This window comes from Aphis gossypii, chromosome 1 (assembly GCF_020184175.1).
Source record: "Aphis gossypii isolate Hap1 chromosome 1, ASM2018417v2, whole genome shotgun sequence".
NCBI classification, from domain to species: Eukaryota; Metazoa; Arthropoda; class Insecta; order Hemiptera; family Aphididae; genus Aphis; species Aphis gossypii.
Genome location: NC_065530.1, coordinates 71,900,867 through 71,923,049, shown reverse-complemented (window position 1 = coordinate 71,923,049; position 22,183 = coordinate 71,900,867). Strand labels below are relative to the sequence as shown.

General features: G+C 25.5%; 1 protein-coding gene across 3 annotated transcripts in view; it reads left to right on the top strand.

Annotated features, from left to right (window-relative positions):
* The first annotated feature begins 390 nt into the window (after positions 1-390).
* LOC114127162 (box A-binding factor-like) overlaps positions 391-22,183 on the top strand; it is a 42,073-nt gene continuing 20,280 nt past the window's right edge. Inside the window, exon 1 of one of the 3 annotated variants that reach the window (XR_007603556.1) lies at positions 391-1,528. Coding sequence is in view for 2 of the 3 variants with exons in the window: in XM_050198615.1 (XP_050054572.1) it covers positions 1,486-1,528 (43 nt within the window). In the remaining variant the exon portion in view is untranslated. The remainder of the gene's footprint in view (positions 1,529-22,183) is intronic. The other 2 variants (XM_050198615.1, XM_050198614.1) reach the window with 2 other exon arrangements.

Below are 22,183 nucleotides of genomic sequence, written 5' to 3'. Positions count from 1 at the left end.
TTTGTGCTAACGCGATTAGGTAATAAATATATACGTCAACTATGTATCACAGTTTTAAAATCAAAATAATAATATAATAATAGACGTTCTGCAGACTGCAGACGCCAGACGCCCGTTTCTGTAACGTATTCGTCGTAATAAGTTATTTTAATACTCTTCGTAGTCTTTCAAAGTTTTTTCTGAAAATCAATCGTTTGTAGTACATATATATCGTGAAGTATCTCGCGTAACAACGTTTGTTGTCTGCGGTCTCTCGTTGAGGGGTGAGGAGGGGAAGGGTGGTAAAGCGGGAACTCGCGCGTCGGCGGAGGAGGCTGCGGCGGCGGCGGCGGAGAGCGCTTGTGCGAATGGACCAGTGACGGAAAAGTGGGCAGTCCCGGACCGCAGCACGCGCTCCGGCAACCGCGGTAGGCGGCTGGGCGAGTTTCCGCGTCGCGGCGCCGGGGCCGCTGCTCGCCGCATCCTAGAACCGGTTCACTTTTCCGAGATTGATCGCGGCAACCGTGGTCGTCGCGTACGCACAACAGCGCACTACAAATTAAATAAACCGTCATTTTTGTCGCTGCTCACTTGCGGGTTTGTCGTGCGCGTCTCCCGAGACGTGTGATGTTTGTGCATGTTTTCTTCTAGTTAAATTGTTATCGTTTAAAACGAAAAAAAAAAAATAACAAAATCACCGCGACTTGTTTACACAGCGTGTCGTCCGAAACACGACACGCGCGCACACCAAACGACCCGGACGCACGCACGCACGAAGCTGTTGTCTGGGCAGTTCCGTTTCTGGTGGGGGACCGACCGACTCATCAACCGTAAATCGTACTAATAATAATAATAATAATATATCGCATACTTTGTCGCGCCCGATCGTCACGCCGACCGACGCGTACCACCGGTTGCGGTCGTCGTCGTCGTCGTCCAACAGCGGTGGCTAGCGCCTGCGCAGTACAACGCTCAGAGCACAAAAAAATCACCATCGATCGCCATTATCTTCATAATATACGTGTATATTTATAGAGTAAATAGTATTTACGTCGCGTCGTTGTTTAGTGTCATAAAAAAAAAAATATTAAATTATATTTTGTTTGATTGATTTTCGAGTCGATCCTGCTATTTTTCGGGTTTCCTCCTCTGCGCCGCCCGTTCATAGTGGGTACGACCGCGGTGTACTTCGTGCTCTCCCGACTCTCTCGGCTCGCCGACGACTGCACCGCAGCGGCATTCACGCACCGCACGTCCGTACTACGCACACACCACCACTGACCGTTCCGCGGGCGCAGCGTGACGTGTTTTTATCGAAAGTTTTCACCCATTAAACCGCCAACGTTTGATTATAATAGTAATAATATGTACGATAATAGTAAAAACGATAACTGAGTATTATTATTATTATTTATTTGTTTTTTTTTAATACGCGCTTTTCTGTCTTATCTCCTCCCGCGTCGTTTGACCGGCGTTATCTGCACCGCGGGACGATACCACGACGACATGCCGGCCAGCAACAATAACGCCACTTACTTGAGAGCTTTTGGTAAGTACACAGACGTAGCTTCTATATTCAATATAATATATAAACATGTTGCTATTATCTATATTTTCTTGTCTTACGTTGGATGATAAACATTTTTTTTTTTTTTTGTAAAACTTACAACCATTCGTATTTATTATTAGTTTTTAACCGACACGCACGATTTTTACATGGCCGACGGAACTTTCTCAATCGTTTTACTAAACTTACATTAAATAATTAATATAAATAATAATAATAATTAATGTTTTTAATTTACACTATTATATTTTAAATATTATGTAACATATACCTATTGGCTTTTGGCTTACGATCGGATGTCGTGTAACGGAATTCTCTCAACTTTAAGGACCTATTACTGTTTGCCTTTAATCTACCATTGGTAATATCACTAAAACATAATGCCTATAGGTACCAGCATTATTTTTATTTCATCACTTCATTATTTCCCGTATTTTTATTATTGTACACGGATTAATGTTGAACTATTGTTTCAAATTTCAAAATTTAAAGATTTTCCAATTCGCACGAGAGTGGACTGGGTGGAGTATAGATACCTAAATTTAAACGAAATATTGTTTGTTCTAAAAGTATCTACAATTTCACAGAAAATGTTACTCACTCTTTTATTTGATTATGTGATTAAATTTGTGTAAGCGAGAAAATATTAGTTAATATTGTATATTTTTTAAACAAGACAACAAGATTATATTATTTTTTATTACATAAATTTATATTTGTTAAAAATTGTATGACGATGATCCAATAGTAGCAAAAATACGTACAGCTATTAGCTTAAAAAGTATAAAGAAAGTTATTATATTTTACTAGCTAATTAATTGATTTTAAATGTATATTTTTCAACTCAAATACAAATATTAATGAAGTGTAATTTGAAAAATATTTTTTCAATATTTGTTGAACTGTACTGTTTAATTGTTTTATATACACCCTGTGGCTGTAAATTTATATTCACATTATTACATCATATTATTCCATGGTCTGTATTCGATTTATATTATGTTTTATGATGTGCCCAATGAGAGGCCCCATGGTATTTATACGATTAACAGAGTATATAATTTTATTTCAGTCTTAATATTATTATAATTTTTTTTACGTCAAACTACCAGCATTGGTAAATAATTCTTAATCTGCGAACAATGTAAATAATTATATATTATAAGTACCTATTTAACTATTACGTTTGGTTTTCATTGAAATTAATTAATTTAGCGTATTTTAGTTGAATTATAATACATTTATGAAAACGTTAAACTTGGTTTGTATTTAGGGTAGTTTTCGTTGGATAATTTTCGTTTCTTACACTGTATACATTATTCTATACCTAGTTCAATGCTTAGCCGAGTTGACCGATTTCAAATTCAAGGTTGGCCATTAGAGGGAATGTCTGTCTTAATGACTTTTGTTAATTTCCTCAAGATTCCATCTTAACAAGTTCACTGACCACTGACCGGGTTCAAGCAAAACTTAAGTGACTGACCATTTGGTGACGATGTTTGGCCACAGACCTTAGCGTTAATGCCTTATCATCAACTTGATAGCGTGTAATCATGACGTTCCATATGCTTCGTCGTATCAGTCGGAGCCGCCCATAATATTAAAATATAAAAAAGAACCTTATCCTCCGACACGCATGCACTCAACGATAAGATAAATAATAACGTGTATTATTTGGTTCGTATATTTTGTAGAACAAAAAGTCGTATTAGTACACTTTGATCGTTCGGTTTTGCCGCGTGTATTGCAGTTTTCGCGTAGATATATAAACAATTTTTCTCCTCTGTCTGTAATTTTTCTACTAAGGGTTCGCCATGTGGTGAAGACAAAGGCAAGTTTTATCGAAGTTAATATTTATTTATTTATTATGTATAAATATATTTCTGTGCATTAAATTCTTAAAAATTTTTTCTCGGATAATTCAGTACTCACGTTGAGTGACGTTTTGTTTATCCGAATGATGAAGCAATTCAATGGATTTTTAACGAGCTTCGAGATAACCGTGTCAAAGGTTCACGTAGGCCTTCATAGATAAGAGAGGTTTTTTCGTTTCATTTGAGTCTTGTTTTATGCTGAGCAGTCTCGTACATGCAGTAGTGTTCAGTCGCGAGTTGGCTTATCGCTGGCTCGGTGCAAAGTTCATGGAACGTTTCTAGTGAGAGAGGGAAAGAAAAAATATTATATACATAATAAAAACAAAATTCGTTATTGACTATATGCTTGGAGGGCAAATCATTTTTTTTTTTTTGTGATCAAATATTTTATTTTCGTTTATTTTTTAAATTAATATGGATTGAGTGAAAATATTATTCTAAGTAATGTAGGTAGTACTATGTACTATAGATTATTTATTTTTATGAAGTAAAAATACCATATTTGTTTCTAAGTCACTGTAAAATTGACTAAGATAACATTTACAATTTATTCAATGAAAAGATAATACCTAGTTATATTTTATTAGAACGATGTTCAATGTAAAAATATTTGTTATAATTTTAATAAGTTTTTCATAATTGTTAAAACTTAGATATAGTAATATATTTTATCATGTGTCACTATGTACCAGTAATTAATTTACTTATTCGACTGTTCAAGCATTTTTTGAATAGTTAAATTATATTCCAATTGGTGTTTTAAAAGAATTTATATAAGTAAATAATAAAATATTAGGTTTATTGATGTATAACTTTAGTTTTATGATTATATGGTACACCTATTTATAATATTTACACACATGAAATGATACATGAAAAAATAAAATGATGACGTCAGAACATTGAACCTAGGCCGTCATTATAGATAAGAGAGTTCAAATGTTCGGGCACGATTACAAATATAAGCGGCATTTATAATAACAGAACTGCACATAGGATGGTAAATCTAACCATTAAAGCTAATTGTTTGAACATTTTAAACTGATTGTATTATATCAAAAATATATGAACATTTAAACACAGTACACAGTGTACATATTAAATATTCAAATTATATTTGTATTTAAAACCCTGTTTTAACGGAAATGTCAAAACAATTGATTATTAAATAAATACATATTATAGATTAATATATTAACATATGGAATAAAAATTGAATGTCTTAGTGACAACGTTTAAAAAATAAGCAGTTTTATTTTTTCTTCGCTAATATAAAAATCCATAAATTATAAAATTTTAGTTTAATATGATTACTGCTTAGGTATTAGAATTTAGAATTGTAGGTGTAATGAAAGCTTTTTTAAACATAACATTTTATATTCTATTGAGATCTTATTTTAAAATATTATAACATGGACATTAAAACTAAATGTTGTATTGAATATAAAACCACCGAAAAATAATAAATATAGCTCTTATGTTATATAGATATTATATTTATAGTTAATACTACCTATATCTATTTGCTATACTTAACTATGTCTTATAGTTTTTAAATAATATAGAATATACATATGTTATATATATATTTATAACACAATCAGGTATACAATAAGGAATGAATGTGGGTGTTTGATCCTTTTGTGGCTTTTTTTAACTTATAAAAAAACTTTTTTTAGAGAAAGCTTAACACTTAACAGTATAATGAAGTTGTTCATATTCGTAAGAAATGTATTTATTTCATTATAATACAAATACATATTTCACATGTTACATAGTAACATAGTATTATAGTAATAATATATGGACTTTATATGTTAGTGTATTATACGCAAGATATAGAAAATAAATCTAATAGCCAATTTCTCCACCACTTTTTTAGGCTTTTAGGGTGTTAATAACGAATACCGATAATTTTCACTAATAAAAACATGTTCACGTGAAAAAAACAATACAGCATTAAAAAGTGGTTTTAAAATAAAAACATTATATATATTTTTATTATATTTTATTGAAAACATTTTATTTACACTTAAATTACATTTATTATTGCAGCAGCTATGTGCTGGGGGTCCATATGATGATAATGTAAAATGCAATAGTTGCACTTGTGAAAGCTTACATCATAAACCATTGTATGTATAGTGTATAACTGCAGGTATAATATAAACGTTTTAGCACTTTAAATTTCGAGTGCTTTAGTATCATCTAAATTTTTTTACTCTTATGATCTTTTTTGAAACGCCTACTTTTTGGTGACGTATTAGGTTTTATTTATTTTCCTTCTTTTCATCACGTAAAACTGTATTGAATGAAATTCACAAATTATAAGTATTTAAGAATTTATAATATTTAGTTTTTGATTATTTAAGTAATCTATTAATTAAGATAGAATATATTTTTTATAGTTATTAGGTATAATGTTTATATTCATATAATTTATAAAGAGTGAATTAGTTAAGTTTAAACATTTAAACCATTTTTAAAAATAAAAATAGTATTTAAGGAAAAAAATCATTTTTCCAATCAATATTTATGGTTTTACTATCAAATATATTTCATAATAATAAATATCTATACAATGTGTAAAATTTTATTGATTACCTATATTGATATCACTGCATAAACTAATTTGTTATAAATGTACTGTTCTTTTATAGGTGTAAAAAAATGATATAATTACGAATATCTGAGGTTATTTAAAGTAATAAAATTAATTTTAAAAAAGGTTATTTATTTATGTAGATATTATAATAATGTTAATCAATACGCATTATTTGTTTAATATAATCAGTTAAAAATTGAATAGTAGTAGGTTAGGTAATATAATATAAATTGACTTGTGAATTATTAATTATCATCATATTTTTTTCAATACTGAATTTGATATTATTTTACTTTATTAATTTTATTGATCGAAAATACAATTTTATTGTACTGCAGTAGTTCTCAACCTTTTTTAATTCATGTCACCTTTAACCACTAGAATCAAAAACTGCGTCTCCTTATAACTTCAAAATAATAAACAATCTTAGCTGTATATTAAAAAAAAAAAAAAAAAAACACAGTACACAGTACACAGAAAAAAACGTTCAAAACGTTGATATTAATATGAATATAATAATGTGATTTTTTTTCGCAAAAATTTTTTTTTTCTTTTCTCGTTGATATTTTGTGTCACCCCCAAGCTGGGTCCATGTCACCTCGGTTGAGAACTACTGTTGTACAGTATTGTTTTGTTTATTTTTAAATTTCCGATTGTCATTTAGATTTATTTTTTCACCAAATTTGTCATAACTTAAATTGTATTTTGAATTTAATTGTTTATGTCTATATATAAGTTGTTAATTATTATTTTTTTATTAAAAACGTATGAATAAATATAAATAAATAGCCATTACTCGGTGGTGTATATTGTCTTTATCAGCTTTGTTGCCCTTTTAACTTCTTAATCCGCTTTTCTTAACTTTGTATTTAGTATTTACCCTAGTGTACAAATAAATGTTATATTTATTCTTATGTTTCAAATTTTAACTGTTACGGATTGTACGAGTCTTACAATATTAATTGTTGTGTTTGTTGTATTTTCTAAATCTTTTAGTAACTCATTAAATTAGGTGAAAGTGTTATTTTAAAATTAATAATATAAACTTTTTCCTTTTCTTTTTATTCCCTACATAACCACCAGTTTCAAGAGAAATGCTTAGCATTGAGACTATCATAACATTGTCTCTATTTATACAATACCTACATCGTAATACCAAATTAAATCCCGATAAAATTATTGACATTTTAGCACAGAAGCCAAGAAAAGTGGAATTAATATTAGGTATAGCTTTTTAAATAATTTAATCATTGTTGTTTATATATATAATTATTAGTAAATACTATTAAAGTATTTTATAATAATAAACGAATAGAAAAATTAGAAGTGTTAAAGAGCGTTGTGTGAGACTCCCCACGGTAACGCGATCATAACGTGAAATTTGGTGTTTGAGAGGTAACGGGGAGGGAATAGTATTATTGAGTTAAATTTGATGTTGTTTTTAAGCTTTAAATTAATAATTTTTCATTTTAGTCTTAATGGTTTTAGTTTAATTTCATTGATTGTAAAAACTATTAATAAATCTATTATAATATGTAATAAAAATAAGGAGAAACAGCTATATTTATTGTTGAGACAAAATATTTTAATAATAATGTATAAAATGAATTACATTTATCTCATATTTTTCCTTTTGCAAGATCCTTTTAAAATAAAATTGTAATATATAACTATTTTCAAATGCATACAAATCATAAATGAATAGTGAACACAAATTCAAAATTAACATTAATTATTTTGTATAATATAAATTTCATAATTTTTTACTATACATGTTTATTTAAGTATAAATTATTACACTACGTGTATGTTTAATAAATTCTTCAATCTGCATTATAGGTACACTTTGGTATAGTGGGTTATCAGTTTAAAAAGTTTCATTTTAGTACCTATAATTACGTAATTTTATTTTAAATTAACATTTACTAGTGTACAGTAAAAGTAATAATTGACCTATGAGAAAAACATAGATCTTGCGGATTTTCTTGATACAATAATGTATATTGTTAAAGCTCAGCGTTATGTTCTAATATAATTTTAGGAGTAGCGTGTATATTTGCTATTATTATTAAATTAAAATTAGTTCGCTTTAGATAAGAAGTCAATTAAAAATATATACATGAATATACGTGCGTTTATAATGAATGTGGTTCGTCTGGGATCTATTGCTGGGTTCCGTGATGGTCATTATTATAAGTACAAAATCTCGGCTTATCAGTTATTTTTAATTGGATTGAAAATTATAATTTTATGCTGTGTACAAGGAAAATAAAATAAAAATCAAAACTATTTACTGTCGATCTAATTACATAAAATCTATTTGGGCGTCATCTTTAATGTGTTGCGTGATGAATAAGAGGGACGATCTTTGATCTTTTGTCTTAAACACACATGCACGGCCGAGAGGTAGGTACATTAGTAGAGTTCTGCACTATTAGACTTCGGATTATGTTAGCCATCATGAAGAACATAAATGGATATTTGCATGAAAATTATTCAATATTTATTTTTATTATTTTTATTCTAACCTCAAAGACTAATGGATTAATTATTGATTTTTTTTCTGTAGTGTATGTAAAAACATTCGATAGCATTCAATCTAAATAGTATCAAATTATTTAGTATTTTACCTTAATAGAAAAAACCCATAATATAACTAAAAAATTATACATATTTATATAAATTTAAAATAATAACATGAATACTTATTTCTAGAATGTTCTTATAGATTATAACTTATAACATAAAAAATAAATATAAAATAGTATATTTAAAAAAATTCACTCAACAATTTTTGGTTTTTAATTAATTACATTTGTATATAGGAGGTATACATATTATAAATAAGTTTACTAAATTTCAAGAATAAATATTATGTTAATTTCACTTTATTTAGAATTTCATTAATTTTTAATGTGATTCATTATTACAAAATGTTATGTTCAATATTCGATATTTTAAATCGTATAAAATGTTTCTTTTTCATTAAATTGTGGCTTCATATTTAATCTTTATTCAACATAAATTTATTGCTGTATTGAATGTATTTTTAATATTTTAAATTTTTTTAATTATTTTAGTTACTTTTAAACTAAATTATATAAGAAACATAAATAAACAGAACTTAGTTCAAAAAATTTGCATTACAGACTAATTTCAAATAAATGATAATAATTATGGTATTTATAATTCTATTTTGTCCCAAAACATCATACTATATGCTATATACTTTTATTAAACTATGATTTAATAAGATTAGTTATAATATTCAAGTTAAATTCTCTTCCAATATTAACTATTTTGGAATATAAACAGTTATAAACTAAGGATTTTTCTTGTAATTCATAAAAAATAATTAACAAAACGTAAAAAATACTATTTTTAACAAGAACTTCCAAATTTAGTGAGATAAAAATAATGCAAATCACGTAAAGTTTTTGTACAAACCATCGATTTTGTCATTTAAAATTTTAAAGTAGTAGTATTTATACTGATATAGTATATTACAATAAGGTAAAAGTTATTACTTCATTAGTAATCACTTATTATCATATTTGTATATTTTATGTTTTGTATTATGTTTTTATACAGATAATATTGTATACAAATAAAAGTACCGTATTACTTTTCCTTTTCGATTTAAACTGATAGCTTAATCTTAATAGTTTCTATAAACTTATAATTTTATTGTTATTCTTGATATGGAAAATTATAGTTTTTTAAATAGATTTCATTTCAAATATAAGCTAAATGTATGTATTGTAATAACATAAGTAACACGAAATTAGAATATTTTTATTATAAGTTATATTTAATATTTTGTTTTAAGATAAAACTTAAAAAATAAAAATAATATGACATACAGATCAAAGTATTAGGATATTGAATATTTCATAATAATCTCAAAAATTATCATCTTAAAAAGCAGATATTAAAATTTTTTAAATAGATTTATTTATATTTTTTTATATAGGTAATTTTAAGACAACAATTCATTTTTAGTTTCATATTCTTAAACGTAATATTTTTCTAGATTTAACTATAATTTAAAAAAATAAAAATTGAATTTCGAATAATTAATTACTTATAAGTTATAATTCATAAAGTCATCTTAAGTTTTAATAATTAAAGTTGAAATAAGTAGAGTAGTAGATCAACATTTTAAAAAGCTACCTACCCTACATTCGTGCTTCTGCTCTTTGCAGTAGCGAATTTAAACTGTAAATTCTTATAAGTTTTAATGATTAATTAATTGATCGTTCAAAATTTGATTCTTAGAAATCGATATTCTCAAAAAAATATCTTAATTTGGAACATGAAATTAAAACTTAATAATGATAAAAAATGTTTAAAAAATATAATAAAATCTATTGTTTTATAATAATTTATAAGTTAAAACTTATGAAACTTGATATACAAAATTATATTTTTTACAACATCAATACTTTTTTGAAATATTGAATGTTCATTTTTAAAATAATTATCCTTAACAGGCTGAATATCGTAAAATGTAAAAATAGGTACTTATCAAACAAATTAAGTAAAATAGTTAAATACTTTTATAACCTGTGTGATAAAATTGATATATTTGTTTTACTGTTTTAAATAATGGCATATTGACTATTCCATAACAAATTTGAAATATAATTTAATTGGTATTTTATAAGTAAATTTCCTCACTAAGTTTTTTCTATACATTTTATGGGGTTTTTTAAATATTTTCTTACTATCTATATTTTTATCTATTTATTTATTTTAGATTTTTTATTTAAAATTGACTAATAAAATATTGTTTATGCCCGATAATGACGCTTATAATGTACGAATTATAATACATTTTTCTTAGAATATTTTTATTAGAATTAATAATTTTAACTGGATTGTCCATATAAAAAACTTTCTTTTCTATAGTTTATAATTATGAATATTTATTTTGAATAGTTATTAGTTATTACTGTATAAGTTCATTGTTGTTCTTGGTTTGATTCAATTCTATATAAAACAATTAAATTTTTTTTTTTGATTTTTTTTACATCTGTAATAGGTAATTTGTATAGTAATAAATGATTAATTTCTATCAAATATTCAAATAGTTAGAAATTTTATAGTTCCGGGGGTATATTTTATAATAGTCGTAATGTCCCAAGAGATACCAGAGAGATGCCTTATATAATTATGTATAATTGGTATAAACATTTTGTTATTTGTATATAAGGTTACTGATATAGTTTAATAGTTGTATAATTTTATCAGTACATTCAAATATTTAATATATGTAAATCATTACTTATTATATTTATTTTTATGAAAAACTTAAAATACTAAAGCTGATTCATAAGACTAAACAGTAAACATTTAAAATATTTTTTTTTTATAATACAGTTATCATAACTTTAAAATCAGTATTGTTAATTATATACCTACTTATAATAAATACACTACTGTCCTAGCTTAGGCGTTCGAAACAATAAATTGTTTTTATTGTTGAATCTTGCCAACTTATTGTGTTAATTTAATTTAATTTGATTGATATATTATAAAAAATATTTTATGAAATATTGAATCCTGAATATGTAATGATTAGTTATTGTTCATTTAAGTTGTTTTTGCAAGTCTTTTGCAAAAAATAATATTTTTAAGAACAACAATTTGTTTCTGCTTCAATTATTCTTTCATTTTATTCGATTTATATCTATAAACATCATGTAAAAAATTTAAAATTATTAAAACGAAATTCTAAGGGTGAATAAATAATCTAATTTAAGAATTATGTTTCACATAAATCATTTATAACTTACCAAGAGTATACCTACATTTTAATATTTTTTTGGTTTGTTGGTTTGACTACCCATTATTTTTTTTCTTTTTAGTTACCTAACCTTTATAACCTTTCCACTTATCTTCTTGATTATTATTTCATATATTTTATTTCTGTATAATATACTCGTAATATGGCATTAAATATTTACCATGCTCATTATTTAAAATACAAAATGAGAAATAAATTATTAATTGTGTCGGTTTTGTTTAATATATTACATTTTTTTTCTGTATTCATTTTAATTTTATGTAATATAAAATATTTTTACAATCTTAGAATTTTTGATTAGACATACGTAGATGTTTATAAAAAATTATGTAAAATGTGTTGATAGTTAAAAATAAATTATTCTTCAGGTAGGTATGCTTTAAGACTTCTAGTCTATGATGCCTATATTGTTGAAAAAAGAATATAGTATAATATATGACTGTGAAATCCTCTTTGGCTGTCTATAGCGTGTATTTATTTTTGTAACTTCATTGGTGATCACTGATCAAGCTTATCACTCTTTAATATATCCCCTAATTAGTACATTTCAAACTCGAAATTTGTTTATTTTAAAAAATTATTTTAGTTAAGAGTTCTGGTAAAAAGTAATTATAGTCATTTAGTAGTGGTGGAAAAAATATTGTTTCTCTGAAGTCAGAAAAAATATTATTACAACTTCAACTACATGATCAGCTATTCTGAAGTTTTATTGCTATAAAAATTATGACCCTTGTAGTTAAACAGAACCTACGTATTACTAATAACTATATACGTCAAATTGCTGAAATGAGAGAGAACTCTTCTGCTGAGCGTGTTTGTTTTGCGACTCGGTAATAATATTACGTATTTCTTTTTCTTTAGTCTTTTTCCCATAGTAATGTTTTATTTTTAATGGTTTGGTTCAATGTGCACCTGCGTGGTATGGGTAATACATCTCCGTCTTATGGGTAACGGAACGTCGGCGGTACGTGACGTTTTACGCACTTGCTCAGATCCCATTCAAAACCAGTCATCACATATAAATACTACGTTTAAGGGACTTCCGATAGGTACTATATTTTGACCGATTTATTAATGTATATTAAATGTGTTATTATTTTATAAATATTGATATATTTTTATATATTAATGCATTTAAATTAATTTTAATGTATGTTATTAATTATTAAAAAAAAGTAAAATTAATTTATTATAAATATTAAGAAAAAACTACCATCGAATAGGTACTATTTACTAGCAATATCGTAATTTTTATTTTCCGACGTCTAAATAATATTGATATAAACACACATTATTTAAAGTAAATGTGATAATTTACAATTAAATTATTACCTACTTTATTAAAACTTGAGTGTTTTATTGTGTAATTTTTATTTTAATACTTATTTAAACTACAGTATGTATACATTATTTAATGTTATTAGTTATTATTATACCTCATTAAAAGTTTTCATAACTCAAGATCATAAACGTTAATTTAGTTAGCAAAAATTAATTCATTCATGAAATCATGAAGTATACATCTGTCTACGTTACGTATTATATTGTTATTTTGAACAGTTATAAATTATCATCAAAATACCAACACCGAGAAATAACGCCTGAAATTTATAATTATACTACAATACAAACAGCCATGTTAATTTGTAGGATTATAATTTATAATGACTAGATGTACTATAATATTATTGAATATAATAGTTTCACATTTTAATAAAAGTCGTGAATCAACAACAACACTTTGGGACAAGATTACTGCAGAAGTTACCAATTTTTAAAAAAATTATAAAAAAATAAATACATTGATGCTTTAGTTACAAGTGTAACAATACCTATATAGTAAAATTAATATAAAATGTTGATTGAAGTATATTACAATACTCTAAATTCTAAAAATTATATCGATATTATATTTCAATATATATTATATTGTGTACTAATAACTAAAGTAAAATCTATAAGTTGTACATAATATGTGATATGTATGTAATAAATGTACACTCACATATATTACATTATATATATATACATATATTAGATGATTAAAAATTGTGGCTTTATGGTTACAAATTTGTATATTGGGTATAAAGATTTAATTCCCTTAAACAAAATTGCTCGTGTTTTTTCATAATTTTGTAAAAATTAAAATTTTTAAATAAATACACTGTTTATAAAATCAATTGAATATTTTCTTTAGATGAATGTTTATCTATTAAAACCATATTATTATTATTTTTTTAAATATAAGATATATTTTGATAAAACAATTACCTATTTTTTCAATTTAAAAAAATTTATTGTTCTATAAAACTCAAGTACTCAACCTATTAAAATGTTCAGAATTTTAAGTAGGCAGGTGTATTCTCAAACTCTATAGGTAATTGTTTTTTTTTTATAATTCAAATTACATAAAATACAATTATTATTTCTTCACGAACTTTCTGTTAGTCAACAATAATAATAATAATAATATGTTGTTCATCATATTTTCGCCTACGTGCGCCAAGGTATCCAGCCTGGCGTTACCGCTTGCAAAGTAACCAAGGTCAACTGTCGCATTCCTAAACGTGTGTACCTACTTGTCGTGCAACTAGAAACGGTAGCCCAACAATTTTTTTACCGTCTACGACCGATAGGTGGAAGAGGAATAGTAGGGAAAAAATTATTTTATAGCACAGTAATATACTAATATTATGTAGCGAATTTGCATTATAATATAATATTAATTCGATTTATGCAGATAATATTTTTTTTAGTTTAATGATGTTTAAAATATTACGTGGGTACATGGTAAACGATAAATTTTTGGCTGAAACTTCAACAGGTTTTCTTAATGATAAGACGTATATAAAAACAATAGTTTCCAGTGAAGGTCGTACGTGTAAATTGACAAAAAAAATAAAAATTGTTGTCAAATTAGCACTCTTAGTATACGATTTTAATTTCACTATGGCAAGTAAAAAATACGATCAACTAAAAATTCTTGGTTAATATTGGAATGTATACTAAATTAGAATATTAGTAATTTTTATTTTTATTTAAAGCAATCTAATTTATTAAAAAAAATTTTTTGTTACTTTTTATTTTATATAATATTACAACCTAACCAGAACAGAAACTGAATCTTTTCTTTATTTTATAGATATAAGATATTAGAAATAATAAGCTGGTAGTTTAAGTACAACAATGATAGTTACATATTATTTTAAGTATTCTATAATACTCTGTGCTCTGGTATATTAAACAGTTATTAGTTGGTACAATTAATGTTTAGCCCTATCAAGACACCTATTAAATTATTTAGATAATTTTGAATATCATGCAATTTTAAGCGCTTTTGTAAAAAAAAATTATAAAAAGATTTTTAATAAAAATTGACAATAAGTATACCTTGAGTCTTTAAAATGTGAGATATTTGTCGTTATAATGGCAGAAAAAATCAATTGTGATCTGTGATAAATACAAATGAATAAGTTTATACTTCTAAGAAATACTTGAAAGGTTGAATGGGTTATCTATAGTAGTATATAATATATATACAAATGTATAATATATAATATTCATTAATAGTTTACAAAAGATTAAGTAACAATACCCCAGTAATTATATAAACACAATTTCATAAGAATTTAATATGGAGAATAAGATACCTATAGACATTTTAAAAGGTTACATTTTGAATTAGGCAATTATTACATGTAATTTAATTTTTTTAAATTTTAGACTCTAAGCAGAAAAATTAATGTATTAATTTAACAATGATGGTTATGTTTTAATTTTTTTTAATTTTTATGTCTGATGACATAATTTGTAATAGAAAAATTGCTCTGATCATCAACTTTTATATAAAGGTTTTTAATAGCAAATTAAATTTCTGATTTGTATTTTGATAGAACAAAAGTAGATATTTTCCAGTACATTTAAAACAATTATGGGGAAAGGATACGAATATTTGTTAACTTTTTTATATTATGATTAAAATAAAAATTGTTTTGTTACCAAAACACTATAGACTACCTCTGCTCATAATCATTTTTCATTCTATACAATAATTATCAATAAATTAAAATCTATGCAGTGATCTATTTAATGATGAGGTACTCTCGACACCTATTGCAGTATATAACAGATCGATTATATACTTGATAGTTTTTTTTTCATTGGTTTTAAACAGATTTATTTTTACTTCGATCTAAACTCTAAAGTTGATACTTAGTATATAATAATTTTAAAATTATACAAAATACACCCATCATAATCATAAATCACTAAATATAATTCCAAACCAAAGCCGAAAGGGTAATACATGTATTATACCTACATGTATAGTGTATACATGATTTGTATACAAATATAAATGTATATTTTTTTTTTGATATTTTCGCTAATGCCATATTTTATATAAAATAAATAACATGTAAACATTTTTATAATAGTATTACATATGATTGTTAATTTTAAATTTAATATTTATTGTTTCACCAACAAATAAATTACCAATTTTATGTTGTTAAGAATATTCATTTTTTGATTAAGTTTACATATCTGAATCTGAATCGTGAGTAGTGCTTATTGAGCAAAAATGTGTTTTTGTTTTATCACATTGTAATATAATGTATAGTAGTATGTACCTAATTAAAAATTGAAAATAGTAACATAATTATTAAATACGCAGTTACATATACAAATACTATATTTAAAATGGTTTGTTATCAAAATTAAAATAAAAATGTCTTTCTAATTGTATTTTAATTTATTATATTTAGAAGTAATGAGTTTACTCCTATATTATATTAAGACTTTACATTATAATTTATAATATAATAATATGGGTTTTATACCATATGCACCTAATGAATTAGTCTATTAGCACTTAGTATTGTATTGTTATCAAAGTTGTAACGATAATATATTTAAATATTAGAAAGTCAAGTTTGTTTTTTTAATCTTTTAGTTTTATTCGTCATTTCGTTTAAAAGACTAACATTGGATTTGTTTCTGTATTTTGTATGTGGGTCCAAAGGAATAGTAAAACAAAACAGTGTGTGTAGTGTGTACATCGTTTAGCAGTATTTCCCAAGGACTCCACGTGCACAAACGACTATGGTGGGCGTTAATATTATACAAAACATACAAACGGACACATGTTGCATTTTTTTCTTTTTTTTCACTTGTTTTTGGTTTTTTCCTTTCTTTTTTTCTCTCTCTCTCTCTTTCTTTCTATCCATCGCTCAACAATCTGTTATAGGATGACAAACGATCATAGCGTGTGCCACGAAATCTGGTTGTCGGAATGATGGTCTCCAGGGAATGGCACATGCTCGAAAAACAGACCTGGATGTCATCGAAAATTGCAATTAGATATAGTTAGCATGTTTAGGATCTGGTTTAGCTTAAAATAACTACCCCGATGATGTTGAAGAGGTCTAATTAACGCAATTGAAATTTGCATTTCCCGTGACGGCTTCATAACTCTGGCTAACGTTACTCAATGATATGAAATTTTTTTATAGCTTAGGCTATATCGATTTTTAATAGTGATGTAAAAGTATATTGCTCTAATTACGTCACATTCAATTTTAAACGTATTAAAATTATTTAGGTACTTTTTGAAAATTTGAGAAAATAAAAATAAATACATACTAAATAGTAATTTATTTGACACACAGGTTTAATAACAAAATTTTTAAGATGTTATTTTTAAACGTTTTGAATCTTTATTTAATTATTTAAATTATTTTCTATAGTACTGATTTATTAAATATATGTATATACCTACATATTTGTTAAGCATTTGGTCTCATTAAGAATAAACGATTATACTTAAATATCTTATATTGTTTGATTTACCCAGTTAAAATTAGTTCAAAATATATAGGACATAGGTATTATTATTTAGTTTTAATAGCCTTTAAGTTATTAGTCTGAGGCCTACAATTGACCATAGGGATCAAAGTATCACAAAAGAAGTAATTCGTACAGTTTCAATAGTTTAATGTACAATATTTTACTACAATTATTATTATGACAATGAAGAAAAATTAATATAAAAATTGTTTATGACTATGTTTATTATTGCATTAATTTTTATTTCTATGAATAATAAATATTTTAATAATATATCTATTATATCTAATTAAAAATTGTTTATTAAATTTTAGATTAGCTAGTAATTACTATTAAAGAAGGAATTATTTTTTTTTTTAAATATTTAGTATTCAATATAATTAGAATTGAAGTAATTTTAATTTTCAATTTTGAAAACTAAACATTTTTATAGGTTATTTTGGTGTCTATATACTTTAATTTTTCTACTTAATCTTTTTAAATTAAATTAATAATTAATATTTTTTTTATTTGCTTAAGATTTTAAATTATTTCTAATTATTTTTATTAGTGAAATATAATTGTATCATTTAAACATAATTTTTACTTAAAATTAATACTAATATATTATTACTTATCAGTGGCGCAACATGAAAAAAATTCAGTTGGTTTTTTTATTATTATATTTATTAGTTGTTACTTATTACTTAGGCACATACGTCATATAAGAGTTGAATTTACGATTATTTTTTTGGGTTATAGTCTACCTTACTATTATGTGTATACTGTATAGGTAGGTACTTGAGATATTTAGAAAATATTATTGGCAATTTATAGTTAAGCTACGTGTTCAGAGTTATTTAAAATTTATTATTAATACAATTAGGAACAAATTCGATCACGATAAAACCTAACTTTCTCCGTCATATATTTAATAAGACATTCACAAATTTGTCTCTTATTACAATATTCACGTATAATCGACAAATTAATTGTAATATGCTGTTCGTAAAAATAACAATAACGGGATCAATAAAACCATTAATCATTTTCAATGTATTACAATATTATTTTGTTTAATGTTATTCGAAGAGCCGAAACGATAAAATACGACCAGAGCCTTATATTCTAATCCATTCCGTGCTGACCAGCTACACTAATATGCCGCTTACAATTTGTCATTTTTGAAATTGACCGACAATTATATTGGGATCACATTAAATGTACTTTAAAATTGATATAAAGGATATTACCCCACGACCGATTATTCGTTGTGTACAAAGTATTGTTGTTGGCACGAATTTGCTGCACAATAGACGTAGGCAGTGTGCGGTGTCTATGTAAACATGTGTGCGACATTACGACCTACAAACTAATATAATATTTTTCATTATATTTTATATTTTATTTCCTCATATTATTATCTGCTATAATCGGATTTTAATACGTATTTCTACATATTTTATACATAATTTGATTTATGGGCATTATATTATTATATTGGTATCATAGTACCTATATAGACTATATGACCAACCTACCTATTGTCCTATTATCTCTGTGTTAGAGCGTGGTGTATATTATATCCTTTTTTCGTTGTATGAAACTGAGAGGAGTCAATCGATTATCGATAATGCAGTCTGTATCGGTCAACATCACAAACGAGTATATTGTAAATTGTAATTGTATAGTTACGAAATTTTGAATACTATAATAATAACTAAGTCTTTAATAAAATGCGTTTTTTAAAATTATGTTTATATTTTATATCAGCGTGTAGTTTCCCATGGAGTTCATTTTATTTATCAATTAAAGGGGAAACAAGTGTCGACTTCGTTATCTTTTTCTTTGTGACCACTGGACCGGACACTTCCTGCGAGAAATTCGCGATAAAAAGTCACTGTTGGATTCCTTTACCGACCAGCAGCCTACATTATAAACGAAGGAAGTTCGTAGACAAGCGGGGTAGGACAGGAACCTCAGTATACGGGTTTAAGTGATTTTCGTATTTTTTGTTGTATATGTGTCGAAAAGTGAAAATCGGTTAAGTGTGTCCGTGCGTACTGGCGTGAGAGAGTATAGGCCTAAACAAACCGGCTATTGATTCACACCTGAGGTCCTGTTTCCATTATACTACGAGGCATACTGTAAATAAAAACCATGGGAACCCTTTGTTTGCGTAGGGTTAATTTTGGCTTAGTTTTTTTCTTCACTTTTATAACGCTGGTAAACAAATTGTCCCCAAAGACACTATTGTAACTTAGAAGTATATATTATATTGCTTCTAAAATAATGTCAAATGAAATATTGCAGTATCTAATATCTAGATATCTACTAATATCGATTATTATCAAATATTCAACTAAACGAATGGATAGTACAAATTTGAATACTTCTCATAAACAAACGAACATTATATTACCCATAAATATCGATACATCTGAATTTTAGTTTAATGTTGTAATTTGACTCTAGTATTGATGGGGGCTGAATTGGCCATCCTCACTGTTAGACCTCCCTCAACGAATTGTAAATATACGCCCTTATCATATTATATTGACCTACAGTATTAATAATTTGACCTCTCTGACGCTTAGTCCCATATTAAAAAAGGTTATCATATTGGGTAAAGTTTTATTCGAGATTATTCATATTGGAGATGTTCGAATTCGATACCCAGATGAAAATCGTATTTAATTTTTTGTTCTTGATTGTTTATCATCGAACCCGAAGTACCCATAAATGAAATATTGGTTGGTTATCTGATTTTTATTCTAAGCGTTGAATAGTTTGAAATATAAATTATCTGATATTTTTGTTTATAACTTAATGGTAATCCGTTTCACATTTTATAATTTTAAGTCTGGGACTAACTATTAGCCAAAAATATTGAAATAAAATCTTAACTAATCTATTTCAAAATCTGGGCTTAAATAAAAGTTAAATCGGCGGTTGTTTTTGAAAGTGAGCAGTTATGAAAGACACCCAGTTAAAATGTTAAATATAAACCTAACCTATAATTATACATATTTCATTATTTGAGAATTTTTATTATAAATGTTTTAATGTGTATTGTTTATAAGTAATATAAGTATGCATATATTAGAGTGTTAATATTGCATCAGTACGTCAGTACTTGTCAGTTTTTTACTTAGAGTTTTTATTATATAGCCTATATATATACCTACATAATATGTAGTGTACGTACTTATAGTTATATGGTATTATGGTATATGATATTATTGTAATATTACAAACATAGAAATACTTTTTTAAACAAATTTTCAACCATTTTAGTGTTAATTATTTTTAATATTTTTTTATATATACTTATGATAAATTGATAACTAATATTATCCACAAAATAGTAAATGACAAATAAAGTTATTGGGTCTAAACTATATTGATTGTGTACCTATATTAGTATTTGTTTCACTGTAGTAGTATGTTTCATTAATGTTATCAGCATATTTATTATAAAATGTTGTATAGATAATACAAAATTATATTTCATTGTATACGTTTATACATAATATATAAGAACTTTCGTAGCTTTATTTAAGTAACATAATATTAATTTAAAAAATTTTGCAATTTAGATATAGGATTGATATTTAAAGCTTAAAATATTTTTAATTAATTAAGTTATTTTTTTATTTTAGTTTTTATTTTAATTTTTATCATCGATAACTTGATCAATTAGTTGTTAATATATAAAAGTTATAGCTTGTCACAATACTTGTTTATATAAAATGTATTTGTTAACTAACCAGGTCTTTTATATTTTGATAAACTTAAGTAAATCTATTTATAAAACTTTATAGGTATATAAAATACATTTATTTTAGTGTACTTATAAGATATAATAATATTAACTACACTTAATTGCATTGTGTAGTCTTAATAATAACTGATGATATCATACTTATGGGCCTCAAGTTCTATATCATTAAAATTGTAAACACGTAATACACTATAAAGCTTATAATTATTTAAATGTATTAAATTGTAATACCATGGGTACCTAACCTATTTATTATACTGTATAATGTACAACGCACAATGATAGTATAGTAGGTATATAGTAAATATATTAGTGAATAGTATGCATAATAGCAAATAATTTAGTTGTATTAATATCCCTATAGTTTTAAATTTTAATTGCTATTTATGAATTAACACTGAGCCATAATCGAACACACCGAAATTTCTAAAAGATATGGTAATTTCAATTAATATATTATATATAATAATATATGTGTCGGTATGTTTTATAAAATCATTTTCACTTTTTCATACAGTAAAAAAGTCTAGAGAAATCTATCTCTCAGTTTTTATACACGCCACTCCATGTGTTGAACTATATAATACACATAATATTGTTTAAATTGAGTAGTGCGTATAATTCTTATATTATAATTTTAAAAGGTTGTATATTTTACAAATGATAGAGTGTGGTTACTATAATTACTTATTCACCTATAGCAATGAGTAATTATCATAATTTATTATTGATAAAATTA